At 45.5% G+C, this 23,898-nt stretch overlaps 1 protein-coding gene across 1 annotated transcript in view; it reads left to right on the top strand.

The window, feature by feature from the left end:
* SYNPO (synaptopodin) overlaps positions 1–12,091 on the top strand; it is a 103,002-nt gene extending 90,911 nt beyond the window's left edge. The window contains exon 4 of the mRNA XM_088478253.1: positions 6,175–12,091. Within this exon, the coding sequence (XP_088334379.1) occupies positions 6,175–6,717 (543 nt within the window). The 3' untranslated portion in view covers positions 6,718–12,091. The remainder of the gene's footprint in view (positions 1–6,174) is intronic.
* The last annotated feature ends 11,807 nt before the right edge of the window (positions 12,092–23,898 follow it).

Genomic DNA, 23,898 nt, shown 5'->3' with positions numbered 1-23,898 from the left:
CATCCCGATTGAAGGGACGCCGGGGCGCCGAGCACGGATAGCCGCACGGGGAGGGGGGGGGAGGGTTAGGTTTAGGGTTCCCGAGGTGGACTTAGGGTTAGGCACCCCCCGGGAGGTTAGGTTTAGGCTAGGGGAATGGGGGGGTTAGGTTTAGGCACTTAGAGGGGGGATTAGGACTAGGCACTGGGGGGGAAGGTTAGGGTTAGGCACCCATAAGGGAGGGTTAGGGGGTAGAAATAGGTTAGTATATTCTTACCTTTGCTGATCGGGATTTCCTCCTCTGCCAGGATGCCGCTGTCGGGATTCCAACCACCGGGCATGGCTCCGGCGGTAATTCATACTGATTCCCTGCTCATAGCTGTCTCTCCTTCACTGACCTTGTTCTTATACTGTGGCACAAGAGGCAAGTGCACTCGGCTACAGGAACGGACAGCAGCCTCCAACAGTCCAAGTTTTGCACCACGGTCAAATGGGGCAAAGGGTTTTGGACCACAGTCAATGTGGGTACGGCTGGACGTTTACTAGTTTGTCTCAGTTTTTTATTTTGGCATGTGTGGTTAACTATAGTCATGACCGACCCTGTGGCTGCTGAGGAACTCTGCAGTATAAACATACATGCTGATACGTCATTTATTTCTTGTGGTAGATCAGGGAAGAGTCCTTTGTGAGGCGAGGGGGTGGGGAGTATGGTAAATGTACATCATTGTGCCCAATGTTGCAGTTTGTGTTATTGGCCAGTGGGTGGCGGGCCACAATCACATGATTCATTGTGAAATGCTTCATTCATTTCCAGACTACTCACCTTACTGGGGAAGTGGACGTGATCTGGGTGACTAGTTCACTTTACATGGAATCCAAGGGGAAGGGGATGTCCATCTATACAAAATAAGGTTTAATTAATATAGTCATTGTCTGTGTTATATATATATGTACATATGCGAGGTCTGTCTAAAACACAGACTGCTCGGGACACTCTGTGGAAATGAATGCATTTGGCAGTGTGGTGGCGGCCTCGGGCAAATCCCGACTGGGAGCAGGTCCAGACATGTCCATGCATGTCAGCGTGCATGAGCGACCTTGTTGCAAGCGTTGCATACAGATATATCAGACCATTCACCTAACTTTTTAGACAGACCTCGTATATCTAACTATCTATCTATATATGTAAATGTGAACACTTTCATTGAGTTTTATATTAACAGTAAGTAAAAATACTGGGTAGGCATAGTTTTAAAGTATAACCGATGCACAAAAACTATATGTACAGTGACTATTTATATATTCATTCCATTATGTACAATATACTTGTAGCTAATGCTATCTTGCTGCCATCTGCAGATGATAAAAAGGTACTGCATGTCATCAAAAAATGGTTACAGAATAGATATTAGCTTTTATATGCCATTGCAGTGGCTCCCAAACTTTCTTAAATCACGGAACCCTAGAGTATCAGCAATGTTTTCACGGCACCCCTAACCCAAAAGTTTGTTATTGAGAAATTCAGAAAAAAGTGTAGTGAAGTAGTAAAGTGAAATAATTTGTGCTCCCCTGTCATACTTAGGCTCAGTTATGTGGTGGTAGACAGGTTTGCGCTTCTGCTTGTCCACATATTACATTACATTGACCATAAATAATTTGACTTGGTGCTGGACCAACAACCTGAGGCACCCCTGCAAGTGTCCCGAGGCACCCCAGGGTGCCTAGGCGCACAGTTTGGGGAGTTATGGGTATATTTACAAAGCAGAATTACTTGCAAGCCGCAGTTACTTGGCGGGTTTAGCCTCAACACTTATAAAGCGGGACTAACATTAAGTGCAAAACAGGCCAGGCCGTGCACTTAATATTTGTTTTGCCTTAAATTTTGAGGAGAAACCCGCCAGGAAACAGCGGCTGCTCTGTAAATAAAGGTTCTTTATTTCATCAGCCTTCGGAATATGCTTTCCAAGCAAATCAATATATAATTTAGTGTTGCCTAAAATAACTGCCTCTGTATGTATAATATAAGAAGTGGGTGTGAGCAGTTGATGAAAGGAAACTAATGTAGGTACATTTGCAAAAACAAATGTTAAACCAGGAGAAGTTGGCAACTGTAGCAAATACAGAATAAACACAAAGATAAAATAGTCATAGCACATAAATAAACAGTTGTAGCCACAATAAGATTTACATCCAAAGTGCATTGATATAATATACATTAATTGATAAGTAAAGCCTTTGTGATATATCCCCCACTGTATTTGGAATGATCACCCACCTTTAAGAGTCATGGGGGCATTGCTGCCAGAATATCTTCTATGTAATGTTATGCACCATGCATGGTCCTCTCACTGACCAAACTCATATTCTGGTGACCCCCTAAACCTGAAGACATGGTACATGCAATAATGATCTATCACCTGTTACCAGTCCTATGGGGACATTTATCAAAGGTTGGAGAGAGATAAAGTGGAGAGAGATAGAGGGAGAGATGTATCAATAAGATAAAGTGGATACAAAGGCCCAACTTTATCAACGAGTGATATTCTTGTTATCACTTGTTAATAACCTTAAATGGCGCTCCAACCAATCGGCTTCTGTCATGTATTTGAAAAATAAGTTAGGAGCTGATTGGTTGGTACTTTGTGCTCCAACCAATCAGCTTCAAACTGCCATTTTTCAAACAGAGCCTTTAAAATGACAGTTAGGAGCTGATTGGTTGGCACTTTATCTCTCTCTACGTTATGTCTCACTCCAAGGTTTTAACATCTCCCCCTTTATCTTTCTCCAATTTATCTCTCTCCAAAGCAGTAATAAATATCCCCCCCCCCAGAAAGAAAGCTCAAGTTTCAGAAGGGGAACCCCATCATTGTACAAGCAGTGGGAGAAGGGCTTCTACAGTACATAATGATTGCAGTAAGATGACCTGGAGCCCTGGGCTGTAATTACACCAAGGGAACCCTCCGATATTTTCCCTTTGTAAGATATGACCCTAATGTCACATATTCTACCCAACCATCTCCTCATTGACACATATGCCCACCTTACCCCATGCCACACGCGGTCCTTCCCTTACTCCATCTCTCACCATCACCATGGCGCCATATGTCACCACCACTGCGGCAGCTTTCCTTATAGAGACTCACAGTACTGCCCCCTCCCCCCCCCCGTCCATGTCTGAAAGAACAGCGCTGGTGACTCTGGGGGACATGTATCAAACCTTCTGGGAAACAAGTGGGGGTTGCTCATAGCAACGAAACAGCTTGTAAATAGCATTTATCATGTACATTCTATCAAATGATAGGCCGCAGCTGATTGGTTGCCATGGGCAACTGGTCTCATTTAGAAGGTTTGATATGTCTCCCCCTCTCTCTGATGTCACTGTCTCATGAAACAGCAGGGTATGACCTGAAGTGGAGTCTAGTGGGGTAAGGGGAACTCACGCTTGGATAGCCCCCCACCCCACTCTGTTAGGTTGATTCAATTACCTGCGAAAGGGTGCAAGTCATCATTGCAACAGCATTTTTGCACCGTTGCCGGCACCGCAACTCGCGCCCCTTGCGACCTGGACTCGCACATTTTTTTGCTAGCAGCTTAATGCGGCAGTCTGCGAGTCTGGAGGAGGCACCATAATTTGCAGCTGCTAGTAATTCACGGGTAATTGAATTGACCCCTGTATATTTCAGCACCCGGGCTGACCAGGCATAGCAGTGCCATCGCTGTGAACCCCCTTATTGCTCTGGACCCCTATTATAATTGCCACTGCTCCCATGTGTCCTGGATCTTAATTACAGAATTACAGGAGCCCTTTAAAAAAAGACAGTGCTTCTATATTAGATGTTAATTTCTTTTCTGCCACTTCAATGCCCCTGCAGGAGGTGTTTCTGTCACCATCGCTAACTTGTCATCACAGGGCAAAACATGCATTTTATTCAGTGTAATGTGATGTGTAATCCAACATCAAACCACTGGTGATTAACCTATATATACACATCAGATCGGGGAAGATTAAAGGGACTGAAAACTGTAATAAAGTAATGTTGGTTCTATAGTTACTAAGCAAATGGATCATGCTTATACTGCCCTTCTGTCCTATATAACTCCCTACTGTCCTAGAATGTCCAAGACCCCTACCACTTGTTTCTGTTTCTTGCACAGTGGGCATGACCTTGATGAGCTGATACACAGTATAAGGACTTGCCTTTGCTGCGTCAGGATGCAGTTTGCGGAATCATGGAGAGCTGGGCAAGGCTCTGTGTGTCATGCATGAGTCACTTTATTACACCATACACACTTGTCCCTTGAACTCCAAGATAACAAAGGGGAAGTATGACAAGTAGGCAGTTATGCTTTATATAATGGCAAACTTGTTCCTTCGTATTTAGATTTGGCGGATATTTACAAAATGGACCAAAAGCCTATTATACTTCCTCTGCGCACGATACGCACTCTAGATTGCAAGCTCTCACGCTCCAGGGTCCTCTTCCCTCATATGGATTCCCTTCCCTCACTTATACCATCATCTCTTTCCCACTGCCAACAAGATATAAAATATACATATATATATGTATATATATATATATATATATATATATATATATATATGAAACCTGTAATACGTTTTAACATGTCATTGATGTGGCATATCTGTGTTTTTTTTTCTTGCTGTCTCAGAAGTTGCTCACTGCATTCTGCCATATTTTTGATAAAGTTATGGTAATCTCTGGCCTTATAAGTTATAACAATAGTCATTGAGACTGGCCAGGGTTTTCCGGCAGCTGCGGCGTATACGTGACTGCAGAAAGCGTCCCAAGCTTGGGCTTGAATATCATTTGCTTGGTTTCCATTCTGTCCTGTGAGGCCCTCTGCAGCTAAGGTACCGTTCTGTTGGCCTGATTCAGAGCCAGACGGGATTTCGACGCCTATCATTTAACCCTTGCCGGGATTAGACAGTCAGGAAGCTGGCGGTCGGGATTCCGTCCGTCGGCTTCCCAACTGCTTCCCCTTCAGATTAGACTGGGCACCAGATAAGGGTCTTCAGATTAGACTGGGCACCAGATATGTGGTGCCAGGTTCTAGTTGGTCACTCACCGATAGCCAGTTACAAACATGTAGCTGCGCAATTCTGTGTCATTAAACTTCAAATGCAACAGGAGACGTCTGTAGGTTGATAGATGCTTCCGGTTAGCAATTGCGAGATCCGAGTGTTTGTTGGGTGCCGCCCACCAAACGCTGCAGCATTTCAATCATTGACATGCCGCAGCTCAGGTCTTGCGTCTGTGCAGACCCCCCATCGTATTTGTACATAAAGCATCGGGTTTACGTACAAACATGAATTAGGCCTTTAGCCCTAAGGCATGCATTTGGGAATCTATCAGCACATTCTAGAAGGCGAGACATTCGAATATTCTAGGTTTTCACTCCACAAACATTCTAGAATATCCCCTCTCCGTATATACTGTTAGTGATCAGCCACCCAACCAGCAGTCAGGTGACAGTTGCCTATTGTATTTTCCTTGTATCTCCTCCGAGTATCTAAAAAATTAGAGTCAATCTAGCAAAACCGATGTCATAATCAGCATCACTGTAACCGCAAATCGCTGTAACTGACAATAACACCAGTGTTGATCAGTGTAATGTATTCCGAGTGTGGATAACAGTGGCTTTATGTATTTTAAAAAGTTTGTTACAGTTTAAGTTTTCTATACAAACTTGTAAGGAAAGAGATATGTATTGTATGGACTATAATATCTTCTATTTGCTCATATATTTATGTAATAACCCAACAGATACAACACAGAGCTTACATCACCACAGTGGGAAATACATTAATTATTTTGGCATCTGCAGGAGCGAGTGTCTCATTGTAATAATATTATTGAAAACTGGTTAAAAATTATGACATCACTTGTCCCAGACAATGACTGTCATTCTAATGAATAATAGTAATAATAATAATAATAATATATAGTTACAAAGTATTATAATTAAACATTTGTGGAAACTTATATTTAATATTCACTGGGAATCATTAAAAAAAACCTTTAAATCACCATCACCTGTAGGTAATGTATTATATGAGGGTAATGCAGAATCTCATTTATTTATTTATTATATATCTAATATTATGGTTGTTTTAAAGTAACCACAGTGTTTCTGTAATTTGACCAATATATATATATATATTTTTGTCAACAGAAATCTAGGGAATTTGTACCGGGAACCTCAAACTACAGAGCCCTTCAACATCAAGGATCAGTGGATGGGTGGGGAGGCTCCTCAGTATCCTCCCCGGGTTATGACGAAGGCTCAGTTATACAAAGCCCTCCACCACTACGCGCCATGTCTCCTGCATGGAGTGAGAGGTCCCAATCCCCATCATCTTTCAGAATGGAGAGTGAATCGAAGGCCGGGAACCAGATGAAAGCTCTAATTGCCCGTAACATCATCAATGCGGCAATGCGCAAGAGCACCTCGCCGTGGGGAGTTACAAGTCCTCAGTCCCCTATTCATATCAGCGCACCATGGAGTCCCACTGTTCGCAATGGATCCTCTTTGCCAGCAACACCACGAGGCAGAAGGTCTCCAACAGGTTCCGACATTTCTCTAGAGTCTGAAGATTCTGGGGCAAAATCTCCAGGATTCCGGAGTTATCCGTTCTCGCCCAGGGGCTGGTATGGGAGCATGAGGCTGAAGAGAGAGAGTCTACCTTCCAGCTCACCTTTCATTTACAGTCCATGAATATGTCTGTCTGCCATGTTGGGTCCAACGAGCTCACTATGCCCAATACTGCCAAAATATTTAAAAGTAAATGTAAAAATGTTATGCTAAATTAAAGCAGATCATTTCTCACTTCGCAGAGCCAAGCTCTGTGGAAGTCTGGGAATCCACTGAAAATGAAATAATTACCCAATATGTAAAATCATTTTCTTGTAAAGAATGTGGACTATTTTAAACAATTTTGGTAAAACAAAAAAAAAAAAGTTGTAAATTTTATGAAATTTATCCAAAATCAGTCTCCATTTCGTTTTTCTTTTATTATTTTCTTCAATCCAGCAGTAGCATTTTTACATACATATATGAATGAAAGCAAAAAAAATATGGTATATAAAAAATGGTATAATATTGCTGTCACTGTGAGGTTTGGAACATTAAAATAAAATAACGACAGGAAAATGATTGCTATAGGAAAAGTAGCAAATGCTGATTTTTTTTATAAACCGGATACGTCCCGAGACCATCTATGCACAATTCTGTGCGAATACCAACACCAGATGCCTTTAGTTGTCTGTGATGCCTATGAAACTGTTCAGAAGACTTGCCTATGAGGGATGATAACTGCTGGCCTCTTGCACCTTCCATAAGAAATCTGATAACAGGACTATCTGGGCACGGTGTAATAGACCAGAAATTGGGGGCTCGTCCTGGATCCTGCCTTTGCACTGACAAAAAAAAAAAAAAGAACCTCACAGTATTTTACGCATATGCTTTCGACACTGCACATTTATCAATGCACTATAAATGCTTTTGACTTTCAGCTGCAGGGAAAGTGCACAGGTCCTCAGGATACAGATGGGAAAAAGTTTTGTTGTAATGCTACGTCAATAAAGAGTGAGTGACGTAAGTAGCAAAAAGCCAAAGAAAAATAGTGAGTGTTGTGAAAGTGAAGGTACTGACTCTAGGACTGGGCAACTATCTCCGACCATCTCTTTGCCTGGCTGTGTAAGGCTTGTGAAGGATATAGTTTAGAAACAGCTGAAGTGAAGAGCACTGTTTAAAGGACCACAAAATCTAAAAAATATATTGATCCATTATAAATAGGCCTCTTGCAATATCCGCAAATGTTCTGTATATGTAAAAATGTCTATCTGTTAAAGGTTGCAGGAGGGTGGAGAGTTAGCAGAGGACCAATCAGAATCTCTTTCTATTACACCTCCCCCAGTTTATGGGAGGTGCTCCATTTTTATCCCTAGGCTCAAGCTAGGGGTACAGGCCAGCTTAGGGCACATTTTTCCCAACTATTTATGCCGTACAATCTGTTGCTCTCTGTTATCAGCCATTTTAGGCTCCAAAAAGTTGTGTTGTTTTTTTTTAGCATTGCATTTCGTTGGTTTACCAATGGCAAGGCTGGTTTCACAGTTAAAGGTTCCCTCGTTCGTGAAATTTTTGCTATATATATATTTGAGTATGTTACTAGCAGCTGTGTACACATCAGCCAACTTGCACTTTAGTTTCTGCGGTCCTTTAACCGTCTTCAAAATGGAGATTGGGTATGTCGACAGAGGAAGGCAGAATGGCTGTGAGATGGACGTCTTGTATGCTTATATGGATGTAATGAGAAGCAGTTGAATGCACTGCGCACGGTTTCCGCCACGCTGTATCACAAGCCACATGCTTGTTAATAAGGGTTTTGAGCAGATTGTGAAGTACAGTATATGTGTATGTAATACTGCCACAGACTAACCAATGTGCGTAAAGCAAGATTAAATGATGCTCAACATCAATTTTTTTAAATAATATAATGCTATATAAAATACAATACACTGATTAGGCTGGTTACAGGAGGTCCAAATGATTGATGAGAGTTGTGGGGCTTTTAGTCTAAATGAACGCCAGGACAAGTACATAAGACCTACTGAGCACCTTTGATGGTCTCTATTGTATTTTAAATAATAATCTTCAGCACATTTCAGGAGATCCCACAATCAAAACAAATATTGAGGATTTGATTCAAATCAAGACGAGAGATCATGTGCAGTCCAACAGTCCTCGAAAGAGGCGGAGCTTGCACTGGAGCAGGCGGGGTTTCACCAAAAAGTGGGTGTGCTTATGTTTTGAGATGGCATGGGCGGGGCTTATTTCCCAAGGGTTTTGGCTTTATACATTTTGGGAGATATGGAATATGCACATAGCATGGATATATACTGGAAATCGCACATAGCACAGGACAAACGGGTGTTCAGCTGCCCTTACAAACAGTACACAAGTGGAGGTTTATCAAACCTTCTAAAAAGGACAAGGAAGAAATTGCCCGTAGTCACCCCTCAACTTCAAGCTATAATTTTCTAGAATGCACTAGATAAATAATAGCCATTATCTGATTGGTTGCTATGAGCAACGTCTCCACTTGTCCTCTCGTTTGATACATCTCTCCCACATTCATTTAACAACATAAACACGTAGTATTGTCCATATATGTGATTTAGGCCCCTATTTCATATAAATCGTGCTGCAGTCCCAAAATTGCTTATGGCCACATATCAGCCTGGCACTGGGTATGATGGACTTGTGCAGTCTGTAGAGTAATGCAGAGATAGGCGGCCTTCATCAGCCCAGTGAAGTACATTCGGCCAGTAAGAATGCCGTTGGTCGCTATGATGTCTCTTGTAACGTTAATGTTATTACAGTCAGTTGTCACAGCATGGAGCGTATGAGGAGAGGAAGTGTGCGCAGAGTTAACAGGCCAGGCAGGAAAGGGTTTGTTTATCCATGTTTTCTGGCAGGTGCCGTACTTCCCCAGCATGTACACACGGCTCTAGCTGCGCTGTGACTGGTCATTGGCTGCTGGACTCTTACAGGTGCAGAAGTTTAGTGCTGATGACATTTCTGCTTCTATTCTTAGCGCTGTAACCATTAAAGGGTGACAGCTGAACAGGCAAAGCGTCCCGTGCTGTAGATGTTAGGACAACGTGCATCTGGAAAAACATCTATTTGGGTCTTGAGGCTGCAACTTTCAAACAAAGGAAATGGGGTCACTTGGAATAAATGACGCCCAATGTAGGTCAGCACTTAGCTAGAGCAGACACACTCTGCGGTTGTACATTTGTTATGGCTGTGATGTAGGAAGAGGTGACACTCCATTTCCCTACCCTCCAACATGACCCGTTCCATTAGGTACAAAACACTCTGTTCCTGGACTTTCCACCTAATGTATGATTGCAGTCACCTGTGTTGAACTAGGTAATTGATGAGACAGGTGTTTCATCACAGGTGTCTGCAAACATCAATTAAGAGGGAAGTCCAGGAGCAGAGCATTTTGTACCTAATGGAACGGATCATGTTGGAGGGTCTGTGTTCTTGGCTGTGACTCTCGCCTGTCTGCATGGTAATGATGGGGATTGTAATGAGACAACAGCTGGCCAGCCAAAGATTATCGCACCCCAACATGATTCAGCCACGCCCTGACCTGTGTCACATGACCCTGCGCACAATGCCACGATTAGGTGAGCCCGATGGCTGCATTCTCATGAATATTTGTTTACTCCACAAAATTGCCGCCGCCAATGGGTCTTATTTCAAGGACAGGTGCAGAATTAATGACAGCCCACTATTTGCTCTAACCTCTGGCTCTCAGTGTGTGATCCTGTATGCATATTGTTTATTGTTGTTGTTGGCAGATCATTTTGGCAAGAGATTATTTCAAAGTGAAGTGATATAAGATTACCCCTATCTTTGTATGTTCCTTCATCATTCATTATTGATGATGATGAAATTCTGCAGCCTTAACAAAGCCGGCATACACATAACACACATGACAATTAAACATAATAACAGGTCATTTGGGTATTAATCACTAGTACAAGTCACACATGTACAATTGCAGCTGGCAAATGTACAAGTCAAGGTACAAATTAGACATAAAAATTAATTGCCCAGATACAGGGTAAATAAAAACATAGCACAAACCTCCCAACGTTCCCAATTTTGGGGGCGGGGTGTTTCGGATAAAATTGGGCTTTTCAGGGTGGATCATGATGGGGTTTGGGCTGGTAAGGATGGAGTTTACAGTATGTGCAGTTTATTTTGTCCTAATTTTGTGTCTAAATTTCGAGGGGTGTAATAACATGTACATTCAAGGTAGACAAGGAAGGCACAGACACAAGACACAGGTTAAAGAGGGCCTTGTCATAGGAGCTTACAATCTATAGCATGGATGGGCAATAAGTGGCCCTCCAGCTGTTGTTGAACTACAGATCCAGCCGGCAGGGCATGCTGGAATATGTAGTCCCACAGCAGCTGGAGGGCCACTTATTAGGGAGGAGGAAAGCAGAGACAGTTTAGCAATGTGGCATGAAAGGACTTTAGACCGTATATAGGGAGTAATCTAGGATGGGTTATGAAAGAGTGCTTGAAATATTGGAGGTTGGGGGGAGTCTGGTGAGACAGAGCAGGGAGTTCCCTGTTTCAAGCGCTCAATCTGCAAGAATGGCAACCTGGAGCTGTAAGGAAAGTATTAAAATAGTCGACGGGCTCACTGCTAGTTGCTTTCCTTTAAGCTCATTGCAGTACAGGACTTGTAAGTACAGAACACTGCACGTTACGATGATGAGAAAATAGTCTGTGATAAAAAAGAAAGCACAGCACCCTCTGCTGGGGAAAGATAGTATTGCTTTATTTTTTTTTACAAGTAGGAGCTTTTGGTTGTTAAATTATAAATTATATTTTTATCTTTTTTAAGCAAAGTGAGTCTTGTGGCGATAAGACAGCTCTGAACTATATTTAATAAAAGTGTCCAACCTGTAGGGCTGGACCTCAACTGGGGTCCTAAATTGGTATTTGGGGCTTACCTGTCATATACTGTATACTGTACATCCTATTGGGAACCATTTTCTCTGGCATTATAGAACAATGGCACAATCCTACAACAGCACACTGACACTTGGGTCCTGGCTAAAATATATAGAGCTGTGGCTGTAACACCAGCATCAAGACATAAAACAATATACAGTCGTTTCTTTTTTTTTCAGGTGATTTTTAAATAACTTGCCGGAAGCGAAGGAGTTTTGTTTTTATTTTTTTCGGTGAGGTTGAGCATCATTTAAACATGTTGATACTAGAAAAAGCAGAATCTGCCAAAGTTCAATAAACTGCCGCATGAGAGCACACCCGTTCATTGTTTTTAGAACTGTATGCGAAAGGGGAAACTAAACCATGTATTAATGTGCTGAATGGCCCTGCAGTGCATTCTGGGCCCAGCCTCTCGTCCGCTTCCTGTCCACATGTCCATAGAAATTGCTTGGTATATTTAGCAGCTAGATGTGATGTATGTGCTTGCATTGTTGTGTTTTTACCTTGTATAGCCAGCTGCAAAATAAACTACATTATTTCATGCTTCACCTGCTATTTGTGTTGAGGTCACAATTTCTCTAATTCAGCATCCGCCACTAAAGCCGGGGAATGCGGCTCGCCCAGGGATTGGCTGCAGACAGATCCTGGTAATATATCTGCCCATCAATCAGAATGAAAGGAACACAATCACTTTGCAGACCTGCCAACTTCGCTCATTTTCAGTATAATTCTTTGGTCAATATGGCAGTAATGTGCACATCCGGCCTAACTGTCTAACATGCAGAACAGTGTCCAGCGCACACACAATGGACCTGATTCAGAGCCGCTCGCAAAATGCGAGCGCTCGCTCTGAATCAGGGCGGCCGCTTTGTTTTAAAAAACCCGGCCTCCTGGCCGCTCGCTAAGCTGTGGGTGACCACCCACAGCTTTAGCGAGCGGCCAGGTGATGGTCCCGACCATCGCGACCATCTGGCTTGCGACGAGACCCTTGTGGTAGGGTCTCGTCTGCCGCAAGCCCCAGTGAGCTTCCGGCTATGATAGAGCCAGAAGCTCACTACTGACATCACTCATGATGTCAGTAGGGCCGCCCACAAACGGCAGGCGTTCCTTCAGGAATGCCTCCATTTGTCCAGCCACCCCGCCTACAAAATGGGGCGAGCTGTCGATCAACATCGAAAGCCGCCCCGTTTGTAGTGAGCCCCAGAGCGAGAGAATTTGCCCCACCATCGACCCGCTTGCGAGCGTATAGTGCTTGCGAGCGGGTCTGAATTAGGCCCAATATCTCCCTGCCTCAGTCCTCAAGGCACACGAACAGTCCAGGTTTAAGTGATGTCCATGCTTGTGCACAGATGGTGAAATCAAAATACCTGAAGTTCTAATTAAGACACCTGTGCTCAAGTATGGCTATCCTTAAAACCTGGACTGTTAGTGTGCCTCGAGGACCGTGGTTGGGAACCCCCCTGATATAGATGCTCTGGCCTGACTCCCAGTCTGGACGTAATAACCAAATAACCCCGTTTGCTGCACCAAAGCCTTTAGGATTAGGCTGCGCCAATTGTCCTGCCAGAAACTTTTTCTCAAAATAGGCTTCTTATTCGCATCACTAATGAGACAAAAGTAAACTGCGGGGGCACCATGGCACTGTCACTGGCATTTCAGGTAGCCTCTGTGTGCGACTCAGTTGCCAATCTAGGTAAAAAAAGGCAAAAGACAGAGGGGTATAAAAGTACCAAGCAATCAGCTCCTGTCATTTTTCCAACAGCCTGTAACATGGCAGTTAGGAGCTGATTGGCTGGTACTTTATCTGATTTCACCTTTCGTCTTTACGTCTGCCCCACAGCCTGTACTTTGGTGGTCTATTTACTAAGCCTTGGATGGAGATATAGTGAACGGTGATAAGGTACCAGCCAATCAGCTCCTAACTGCCATGTCACAGGCTGTGTTTGAAAAATGACAGGAGCTGATTGGGTGGTACCTTATCCCCGTTTACTTTATATCCTTCCAAGGCTTAGTAAATAGACCCCTAAATCTCCATCTACTTTATCTCTCTCCAAGGCTTTGGGGGTGATTCGCAATTCCGTCCTTGCTAATATGCAAATGCAGCAGGAGGAGTATGACACCCCCTGTATGACACCCCCTGTATGACACCCCCTGCTGTATATGCAATCCCAGCACCGTGACCGAGGTCGCAGGCTGGGATCACCATCACGACCATCGGTCTCGATGTTGGACTGCGCCGGCCAGCTGAGTAAGCCTCAGCTGACTGGCTTGTGAGGCCAGGAAACTGTCCGTGGACACAGATCCTGGCCTTGCCGCTCCCGGAAAACGGAGGCAGTGCCCCCATTTCTGGGAAGGCAAGCCATCACCATCCCCTCCCCGTAAATGCTTCTGCCAGTCAATCTGGTTTTGCAGACCGGCCTCCTGTCCGCTCGCATAGCTGTGGGTCACCCACAGCTATAGCGAGCGGCCATGATGATGGTCGCGATGGTCAAGACCATCGCGACCATCGGGCTTGCGACGAGACCCTTGTGGTAGGGTCTTGTGGCCGCAAGCCCTAGAGTGCTTTCGGCTCTATCAGAGCCGAAAGCACTCCCACTGACATCACTTGTGATGTCAGTGGGGCCTGCCCCAGACGGTAGGTGTTCCCATGGGAACGCCTCTGGGCAGCCACGCCCCCGGCCCACCCACCAAAGGGGGCGTGCTGTCACTCAACATCGACAGCATGCCCCCTTTGGTACGAGACCCGGAGCGACGGTTTGCCCATCGCTATCCGGGTCTCGCACATGCGCACGACGGAGCCGGCTCTGTCGTGCGCATTCGCACTGGGCCACCATTGACCCACTTGTGAGCGCATAGCTCTCACGAGCGGGTCTGAATCAGGCCCTCAGTCCTCAGGACCCCACACAGTTCACTTTATCCAGGTAACCCAGCAGTTGCACAGGTGTATTCATTACTCACTGACACATTTTAAAAGAACTACAGGTGGAGCTAATTACTTCACATGTGATTCTGTGTGGAGACCTGGAAAACATGCACTGTTTGGAGTCCTGAGGACCGAGTTTGAGAACCTGTGAGGTAGAGGCATTGTAGGGTCCTGCACATGTACAGATTCCTGATAATCGGGAATCTGCGTACAGCTAAATCAGTCCCTTAGTATATATGCTCCAATACGAGCGACCATGCTATGCCTCGTACCATGCATCAAAATGCCTAATCTGGGACTTTAGACCAATTCCTTAGCAATAAAAGTAGTAATGTAGTGTGCCTGTACACATTGATCACATCTGTATGCAGCTATGATGTAAAGGGGATGCAAAATTCTAAAAAATGTATGAATCGCTACCCATAGCGGAACATCTATGCCGCGCCAAGATTCTCGCACCATCCAGTATGTTGTAAAAACACTAGGGGAATGAGGACACATCTGTGCATAAACTCATACCCGATTTCATTTCTTTCCCCTCTGGGAAAGTTCCCAGAGGGGAAATACCCTACAGGTGGCCACTGTGGGGTACCTAGGCAATAGGCATCATAAAGAGCCCGCCCCCTATTGCTGCAGGGTGTGCGGTGTGGGCCCCCCTGCACCCAGGGGCCCGTGTGCCCTGCACACCCTGCACCGATTATAGATACGCTCCTGAGGGGCCGGGCTGCAGCTATGAAAACACAATTTACTGCCAATTATGTCAATTTCACTAGGAAATAGGCATGACACAAGACATTGACCATCTCTTCTGGGGGTCTGTGGGACTCCCCAAATATTTGTGAGTCTTCCATATGTTCTAGGAAAGTAGGCAACTATGCATTAGCTTTGTTACTTTATGCATGTGCAGAACGTACGCCCATATTATGAGTTAACTATAAGTGCACTTGCTCTTGGAGAGATAAGTAACAGACAGGGTCCTAATTAGGGGTGTGTGAGCAGTGCCCAGCTGGCAAGGCCGAGGGACAAGTATTTGGCTTGTGGGAACCCTGGAATGGCAGCCTGGAGAGCCATCGAAAAGAGATGCTCAGTCCAGTACAGTAGGAGCATGGAACCACGAGTCAAGAAAATACAGCGTAGACATGTAAGTGTAGTAGTAATGCATGTTTTCCCTTAGGGCAGGGATGGGGAACCTCAGGCCCGGGGGCCGTATAAGGCCCCTGGAATAATTTGGTCTGGCCCTCTGAGCTTTTTTTCTGCTAGCCTCATCTGGCTATCAGGGTGTCTAGAATGGGACCTGCAGCCAGAATCTATGCAGCAGTGCCACCTGGAGAGTCCTCAGGATGCTCCGGGCATTGCTGTAATCACCGGTGACTGTGGCCCCGCCCCTGTGTGACATCACCCAGGGGCGTGGCCTGCATCGGGCCCGCAAATAATATTATATATATCAAAATGGCCCTCAGCAGAAAAAAGGTTCCCCACCCCTGCCTTAGGGGTATAATTACTAAAGTGAGAGATTTTAGAAGTGGAGATGTTGCCCATAGCAACCAATCTGAATGTACTTAGCATTTAACTAGCACCTTCTAGAAAATAATGCCTAGGGGTAAATTTACTAAGATACGAGTTTGGTCGAGATGGCGAGATGAGAATTTAGCCATTTTTTTCAACTCGCAAATTTACTAAAGATAAACTCGAGTGAGTTTGGGAGAGATTTCTCTCTTCTCACTGCAAACTCGAAACAACTCACCATCAGGCAGACTCGGAAGTACTTTTCATGAAAAAGATGCAACTCGGGAATTTACCAAGAATCGAGATTACAATCTCGGGTGAGATTGTAGCAAATTCGCTGTTAAATTGAAGTTTAAAACACTCCACCTCCTGAGCTGCGAGTTTGCCAGAAACATACACAGATCAGTGTGATTTGTGTATGTTTCTGCCTGTATACCTAATCTAGTTATTATTATTATTTTTTTTAAATGACGTAGGGACCCCCCCGCAAAAGCATAACCAGCCCCGGGCTGCTCAGCCAGTCCTGGTTCCTAAAATTACAGTGAAAAAAATGAGTAAGGTTCCCCCTTAATTTAAGAACCAGCACCTGGCTGCAAGGCCAGTCCTGGTTTTAAATATAGGGGGAAAAATGCATATGGGTCCCCCTATATTTAAAACCAGCAGCGGACCCAAACCGACCGGGATGTAATGGCACAGCCAGGAGACCCTATCACCGGGTCTCCCCAGCCAACGCATTCTGTGGTTATTTATTTATTTTACAGTGGGGGTTCGGGTGCCGGCCACCTGCTGGTACTTGTAGTGGTAAGGGGTGGGGGAAGAGCCTCAGGCTTCATCCTAAGCCTGGGGTTTTGTGAGAGGGAAGACCCCTTCTTGGGGGGGTCCCCACCTCCCCTGAGATCCCCGGCTTGGGCTGACTGGCTTGGGGTGTGGATTTGGCCGTGGACACCTGGTGATAGGGTCTCCTGGCTGTGGCATTACTCCCCGGTCAGTTTGGGTCCCTTGCTGGTTTTAAATATAGTGGGATCCCTATGCATTTTTTCCCCATATATTTAAAACCAGCACTGGCCCTGCAGCCAGGTGCTGGTTCCTAAATTACGGGGGAACCCTACTCATTTTTTCCCCTGTAATTTTAGGAACCAATGCAATCTCGGGTGAGTTATCTCATCCAAACTTGCTACTTGAGGGAGAAATCTCGATCTGCTTCACCATCGGCCAACTCACTCTCAGCTAAACTCAATTCTTAGTAAATTTGTGAGTTTCAGGAGCCTCAAATCACCCGAGTTTCAGTGATGCTAATTGAGTTTAAAAAAGAACAAAACTCGATCAGACTCAAAACTAAGTACATTTACCCCCTAGAATCTGATTGGTTGCTATGGGCAACAACTCTACTTCTAAAAACTCTCAATACAGTAAATTTACCTCTTAGTGTGTATTATACATGCATAACGGCCTCATATTACACTTTATAGCCCGACATGGGCCAAGATTTATCATCAAGTGATATTCTTGTTATGACTCGTTACTAATCTTTAATAGTGCTCCAACCAATCAGCTCTTAACTGTCATGTGTGAAAAGTGACAGGAGCTGATTGGATGAAGCACCATTTAAGATTAGTAACGAGTGATAACAAGAATATTACTCGTTTATAAATCTGGACCATGCTGCCCTGTTAATGGTGAACCATTGATGGTTTGCACTCTTCGATGGCCACCACTGTGGGGGAGAATGGCGGGCCAATCATAAAACAGGGGAGAAGCTTAGCGGTGCCGGGGGCAGGGATAATCTCTGTCCCGTCAGAATAAAAAAAAAAACACCGGCTCCCACTCTTTCATCGATGGCTAAGAACCATTGGCTCTCAGCCATCGATGGTTAAAATAATTAATATTGGCCATAAACCATCAATCATTTCGAATCATCAATGGCCGATGGCCATCCCTACTGTTCGTCCCCGTTATGCTACTTCATCATGTCACCACAAAACCCCATAATGACAGCATAAAACCCCACAATAATAATACAGCTCCAATGCACAGAGTACTACAGTATAAAGCCACAACACAAAGTTCGCTCTGCTAGGAAGCCAAATGAAACCTGTGATAGGTCACAGAGATAAGGGACCCATTACAGGTTGTTTGCTAGTTATTCCGGCATCTGTCACTGCAATTTTCATTCCTCTCAGAGCAATGACTTCAGCAGTGACTGGGTGACACAATACTAACCCGCTGGGCTGAGCTGTCAGGTCTGATTATATCACAGGCCACAGCGTTACCAGCAGCATTAGTCTACTGAGCAGAAGCAGGAGGTAGAGAAGTCTAAACACGGCATTTATTATTTATTGCAGACATACTGTATTTATGTTACATCTGAATGGAGCTGAGCTCAGTATTGAGGTCCGCTGCTTGTTTTCAGCCTGTGACTCCCTCTGTCGCATAGCCTTATGAATACTTTGGTAGTGAATTAAAGGGGAAGTCCTGTCAGGCAGGTGCTATCGCCATCCGTACATTTCCTCTCCCTGGCAGCAGCAGCCCAGTGCTGGCCCCTACCTGTAACCTATACCGTAAAAGCAGGGTCGGCAACAGAAATCTCAGGGGCCCGTTGCATTGATGTCTCTGAGGGCCCCACCTTCTCACCACCAGCCCCGACCTCGCACCCACACATAACTCCCCTGCATGTGTGATATGTGAAGAATGATAATGATATGCAAGCCTTTAAATAAAGTAAAAATACACTTACCACACTGTCACTGATGATGCAGGCAGGTCTTCATCACAGTGCTGTAGGTGCCTCGGGGTAGGAGAGATGTGTCTGTAGCCAGCCATCCTTAGTTCTCAGCCCCTCATCACCTTCCTTAGCCTCAAACCCTCATCACCATGCTCAGCCCAAAAGTCCCTTATCAACTTCCTCACCCTCAGACCCTCATCACCATCCTCAGACCACCTTCACCTTCCCCAGCCCTCAGCCCCCTTCACCTTCCCCAGCCCTCAGTATCCTTCAACTTTCTCAGCTCATAGCCCACATCCCAGCCCTCAGTCCCGAACCCCCTCACCTTCAATAGCTACTTCCACCAGCCCCTTTCTCCACACCCAGCCCCAAACCCCCTCACCTTCCAGAGCCACTGCCCCCAGGGCCCAGCCCCTTCCTCCGCATCCAGCCCCAAACCCCTGCACCTTCCATAGCCGCTGCCCCCAGCCCCTTCCTCCGCACCCAGCCCCAAACCCCCGCACCTTCCATAGCCGCTGCCCCCAGCCTCTTCCTCCGCACCCAGCCCCAAACCCCCGCACCTTCCATAGCCACTGCCCCCAGCCCCTTCCTCCGCACCCAGCCCCAAACCCCTGCACCTTCCATAGCCGCTGCCCCTAGCCCCTTCCTCCACATCCAGCCTCAGTCCACTCTGAAGGGGATCTCCACTTCCGTGCCTGACAGCTGGGATGATGGTTGCTGCTATTTCCTATGTGGCTAAAGGACCTCTGTGATGTTGCCACCACGGGACCGCTGCAGGAGGCTGGACCGCACCTGCGTTACCATCCACTAGGGCACAGAGGGGGAATAAATATTTGTGGCGAGCGTAGCGAGTCACCGTGCCCGAAGCGTGGCGAGCGTAGCGAGTCCACGAGGGGACAGTTTTGGTCCCCCGTTAGCATCCCCACCCCTCCCCCTTTCAGGCCGGGTCACGTGGGTGTGACGTCACAGGTCCATCAGCCTTGTATAGTCTAGACCTAACCCTGGGATGATGTCTCAGGACGAACATGACCTTTTCAGTATGCAACGTAGTGGCATGATGTCATAGGTCACACTGCTGCGTTGCATACTGAAAAAGGTCATGTCCGGCCCGGGACAAGTCTGAGCTACACGCAAGTCAAGCCCAGCGCTGCCCAGGCCAGACTACAAAAGAGCTGGGCGGCGGATATATGGGTACCGACGGCCGCAGCTGGAGCACTAAGTCTGCTGTCCGCGGCCCCGCTTTGTGCCCGCCTGGGCCTCGGGTCCCGGTACAGGTGTACCCGTAGTCCCCGCCCTGACGCCGGGCCTTTGTAAAAGACTAGGGAATATAAATCAGATATTGTTGTTAAAATATCTTCTTTCTAAAATGTTCTATGGCTGCGCTCTGCAGGAGACCCTTAGGACAGGCCATAGCTCAGTGTGTGTGAGCGGTGCCATTGCACAGAGCGTGGGCTCTGTAGGAGGCACCGGTGCTGCCCCACGGTGGATCTGGCTAGCAGAGTGTCACTGCTGTAGCGCCGGTATGCATAAATAAAATAACAAAGGTCAGCTCTCCCAGCTAGAGGTGTCCTTTGCAATAGAAGGACTTCCGGGTTTGTAACCCAAAAACATACTTGCCTACTCTACCGATTCGGCCGGAGCTTTCATATAAGCCCAGTTCTCTACCTATACAACTATATGCAACAGAGGCCCTGATTCAGAGCCGGATGCTCTGACAGAGCGCTCGCTCTGAATCAGGGCCGATCTTTTTTTTTTTTAGAACGGCCTCCTGGCTGCTCGCATAGCTGTGGGTGACCACCCACAGCTATAGCGAGCTGCAGGGCCGGATTATAGGCAGGGCGACAGGGGCGGTCGTCCTGGGGCCCCCACACATAGGGGGCCCCCACACACTGTCCCCTGCCTCCGGGCACTACATCTACTGATAACCGGAGTACAGCGTTTTGCTGTCTCCGCTGCAGTACTCCTCGGCAGCTCAGCTGTTTTCTCTAAGCAGCCGCCGAGGAGCTTCATTACAGTCACACTCCTGAGATTAGGAGACTGTGGCTGCCCAAGCAGCAACCCGGCAGCCAGGCAGCGTGACAGCGTGAGGCAGAGCAGACTCCAAGGTGTCGTGTTAAGGTGCATACACACTAGACGATATGCTCCCTGAGCGATATCGTCTAGTGTGTCCCCGGCAGGCTGTGCTCAATGTCGCTTATGACATTGAGCACAGCCGCTGAACGATATCATTAACGATATCGTTCAGCGCCGGGCTCTCTCCCCCATTCACTGACATGCAGCAACCTGATGAGATCGTCAGGTTGGCCTGCATGTCAGCCCGATGAACGATGATGACGAACGACCCGCGGGAACGCGCGTCGTCGTCATCGTTCATCTTTTTGGGCTTAAGAATGGACGATAAAGTGGACGACTGAACGATAACGATATCGTTATCGTTCAGCCGTCCACTTTATCGCCCAGTGTGTACGCACCATTACACTCTGCTTCTGCCTGTCACCCGGCCGTGGAGCAGAAGAGGAGAGAGCCTGGGTGCAAGTAAGTAATTGTGTGTGTATATAAAGGTAATTGTGTGTGTGTGTATGTATGTAGGTAATTGTGTGTGTGTATGTATGTAGGTAATTGTGTGTGTGTGTATGTAGTATGTAGGTAATTGTGTATGTATGTAGGTAATTGTGTATGTATGTAGGTAATTGTGTTTGTGTGTGTGTGTGTGTATATAGGGAATTGTGTGTGTGTGTATATAAAGGTAATTGTGTGTGTATGTATGTAGGTAATTGTGTGTGTGTGTGTATATAGGTAATTGTGTGTGTGTGTGTGTGTGTATGTATGTATGTAGGTAATTGTGTATGTATGTATGTAGGTAACTGTGTGTGTGTGTGTGTGTGTATATAGGGAATTGTGTGTGTGTGTGTGTGTATATAAAGGTAATTATGTGTGTATGTATGTAGGTAATTGTGTGTGTGTGCGTGTGTGTGTGTGTGTGTGTGTACATAGGTAATTGTGTGTGTGTGTGTGTATATAGGTAATTGTGTGTGTGTGTGTGTGTGTGTATAGGTAATTGTGTGTGTGTGTGTATATAGGTAATTGTGTGTGTGTGTGTGTGTGTGTGTGTGTGTGTGTGTGTGTGTATATAGGTAATTGTGTGTGTGTGTGTGTGTGTGTGTATATAGGTAATTGTGTGTGTGTGTATATATAGGTAATTGTGTGTGTATGTATGTAGATAATTGTGTGTGTGTGTGTATATAGGTAAGTGTGTGTGTGTATGAAGGTAATTTTATGTATGTAGGTAGTTGTGTGTGTGTATATAGGTAAGTGTGTGTGTGTATGAAGGTAATTTTATGTATGTAGGTAGTTGTGTGTGTGTGTATATAGGTAAGTGTGTGTGTGTGCATGAAAGTAATTGTGTGTGTGTGTGTATATATATATATATATATATATATATATATGCATGTAGGCAAGTGTGTGTATATATATTTGTGTGTATATATATATTATATTTGCACTTAAAATTACAGTTTATTACATTTGCTTTTAAATGTAATATACTGGGTGTTTAAAAAAAAAAAAATATATATATATATACAGCACGCCCCTTTGGTGCGAGACCTGGAGCGAGGGTTGCCCTCTGGGCCATCATCGACCCGGTTGCGAGCGATCAGCACTTGCGACCGGGTCTGAATCAGGCCCAGATTGCTTTTTATGTTAAAAAGGGCTATTTTTACTACAATCCGCATTGGTAATGCAGTTTGTAGTGTTACCGTGCAATATCACAGGGATTTACTACAAATCCCTTGCAGGGACAGAGCTTGCGAGAAAGCTCTGTCCCTGCGAATCCCTCCGCACACTAGTCACGGTATTTTCACAAAAAATACCGTGACAAGTGCCCCGTGCATGCACCAACCACCGCTGCTACCCCCCGGTGCTAAGCCGCGCCCCATCATTAAGCCCCGCCCCCCGCGACCAGCCCCGCGACCCTCCCTCTCCCTTAATTACACTTACCTGCATGATCCGGGCTCTGGTGATGTCCTCCATGTCCTCCGGTCAGCTGACATCCCATACTGCACTGGACCCTGTCAGGTGATGACCGGGCTGCAGTGCAGCATGGGAGACCAGCTGACCGGAGAGAGGACATCACCGGAGCCCCGAACTCCGGTCCCTGGAGTTATGTTAGTTTGGGGGTTTTTTAATTTTTTTTTTTTTACTTTTTTTTCAGTGTATCAGTGTGTGGTCTGTTTAGACCACACAGCTGATCACTGGGGCCGGCTCCGGGCTCTGCTCTCCCCGTCAGAGTAGAGCAGGAGTCCGGTAACCGGGGGAGACCCTGGATAACGGCACCTCCTGGTGGCGTTATTATCACAGGATTTTCCCCGGTATTTTTTTCACAATTTATTTTTAGTAACTTTGGCCAGATCACATTTCCTATTACAATTATGGGAAATGCGATCTGATTACTAAAAATAAGTGATAATTAGGGCTTGGAGTAGAATTTTATGAATTCTACTCCAATTGCCCTTCAGTAACTGTAGGTGATACTAAAATAATGTGAAAAGGGTGTGAAAACAGCCTTTTTCACTTTATTTCAGTAAAAATAATGTTAATAAATAGAGCCCAAAGTAACTCTCTGGCAGCTGTATAATTGATTTGATAGTGTGTATATCTTTGGCTAGAACTTGTTGCTAGCAAAATCTATTACAATCATACCAGGTTTGGCACCTTGGAAACTGTACAATTACAATATCAAAAGACCTATCAATGACTCACGGATGACTTGTATTATACAGCGGAATCATAGCATTGAAATACTTACCCAATGACTAATTAAGAACTTCATATTAATTATTATGGTGTGAAAACATCACAGAGGCATAAAACCTTGTATATAATTATATAAATACTGGTTGCTTACTATTTCCAGTCCACATATATTGGTATATTGCATTTATAAGTACATGGTAAGCTGCCAGGCCACTTCACAGCTTCTCTGATACTGGCAGTTCCTACACTATATGATAATAGTGCCCACTTTGGGTCATGTAATAATCTGTTGTAAGGCCTCATGATAAAGGCACATACAGAAATACATCCAAATTGAGAGCCAGCTTACCTGGGAGTCACCCCTGGGAACTAAAAATAGCACTACAAGAGCCAGCATACCCTCCAAATGCTGGCTCATTCATGCCTCCTGTGTGATTGTCTGACTGCT

The sequence above is a fragment of the Taudactylus pleione genome, unplaced genomic scaffold, assembly GCF_031769625.1.
Source record: "Taudactylus pleione unplaced genomic scaffold, aTauple2 ptg000212l, whole genome shotgun sequence".
Classification (NCBI taxonomy): domain Eukaryota; kingdom Metazoa; phylum Chordata; class Amphibia; order Anura; family Myobatrachidae; genus Taudactylus; species Taudactylus pleione.
Note: the sequence above shows the minus strand (reverse complement) of the source record. Positions and strands in the feature narration are given on the sequence as shown.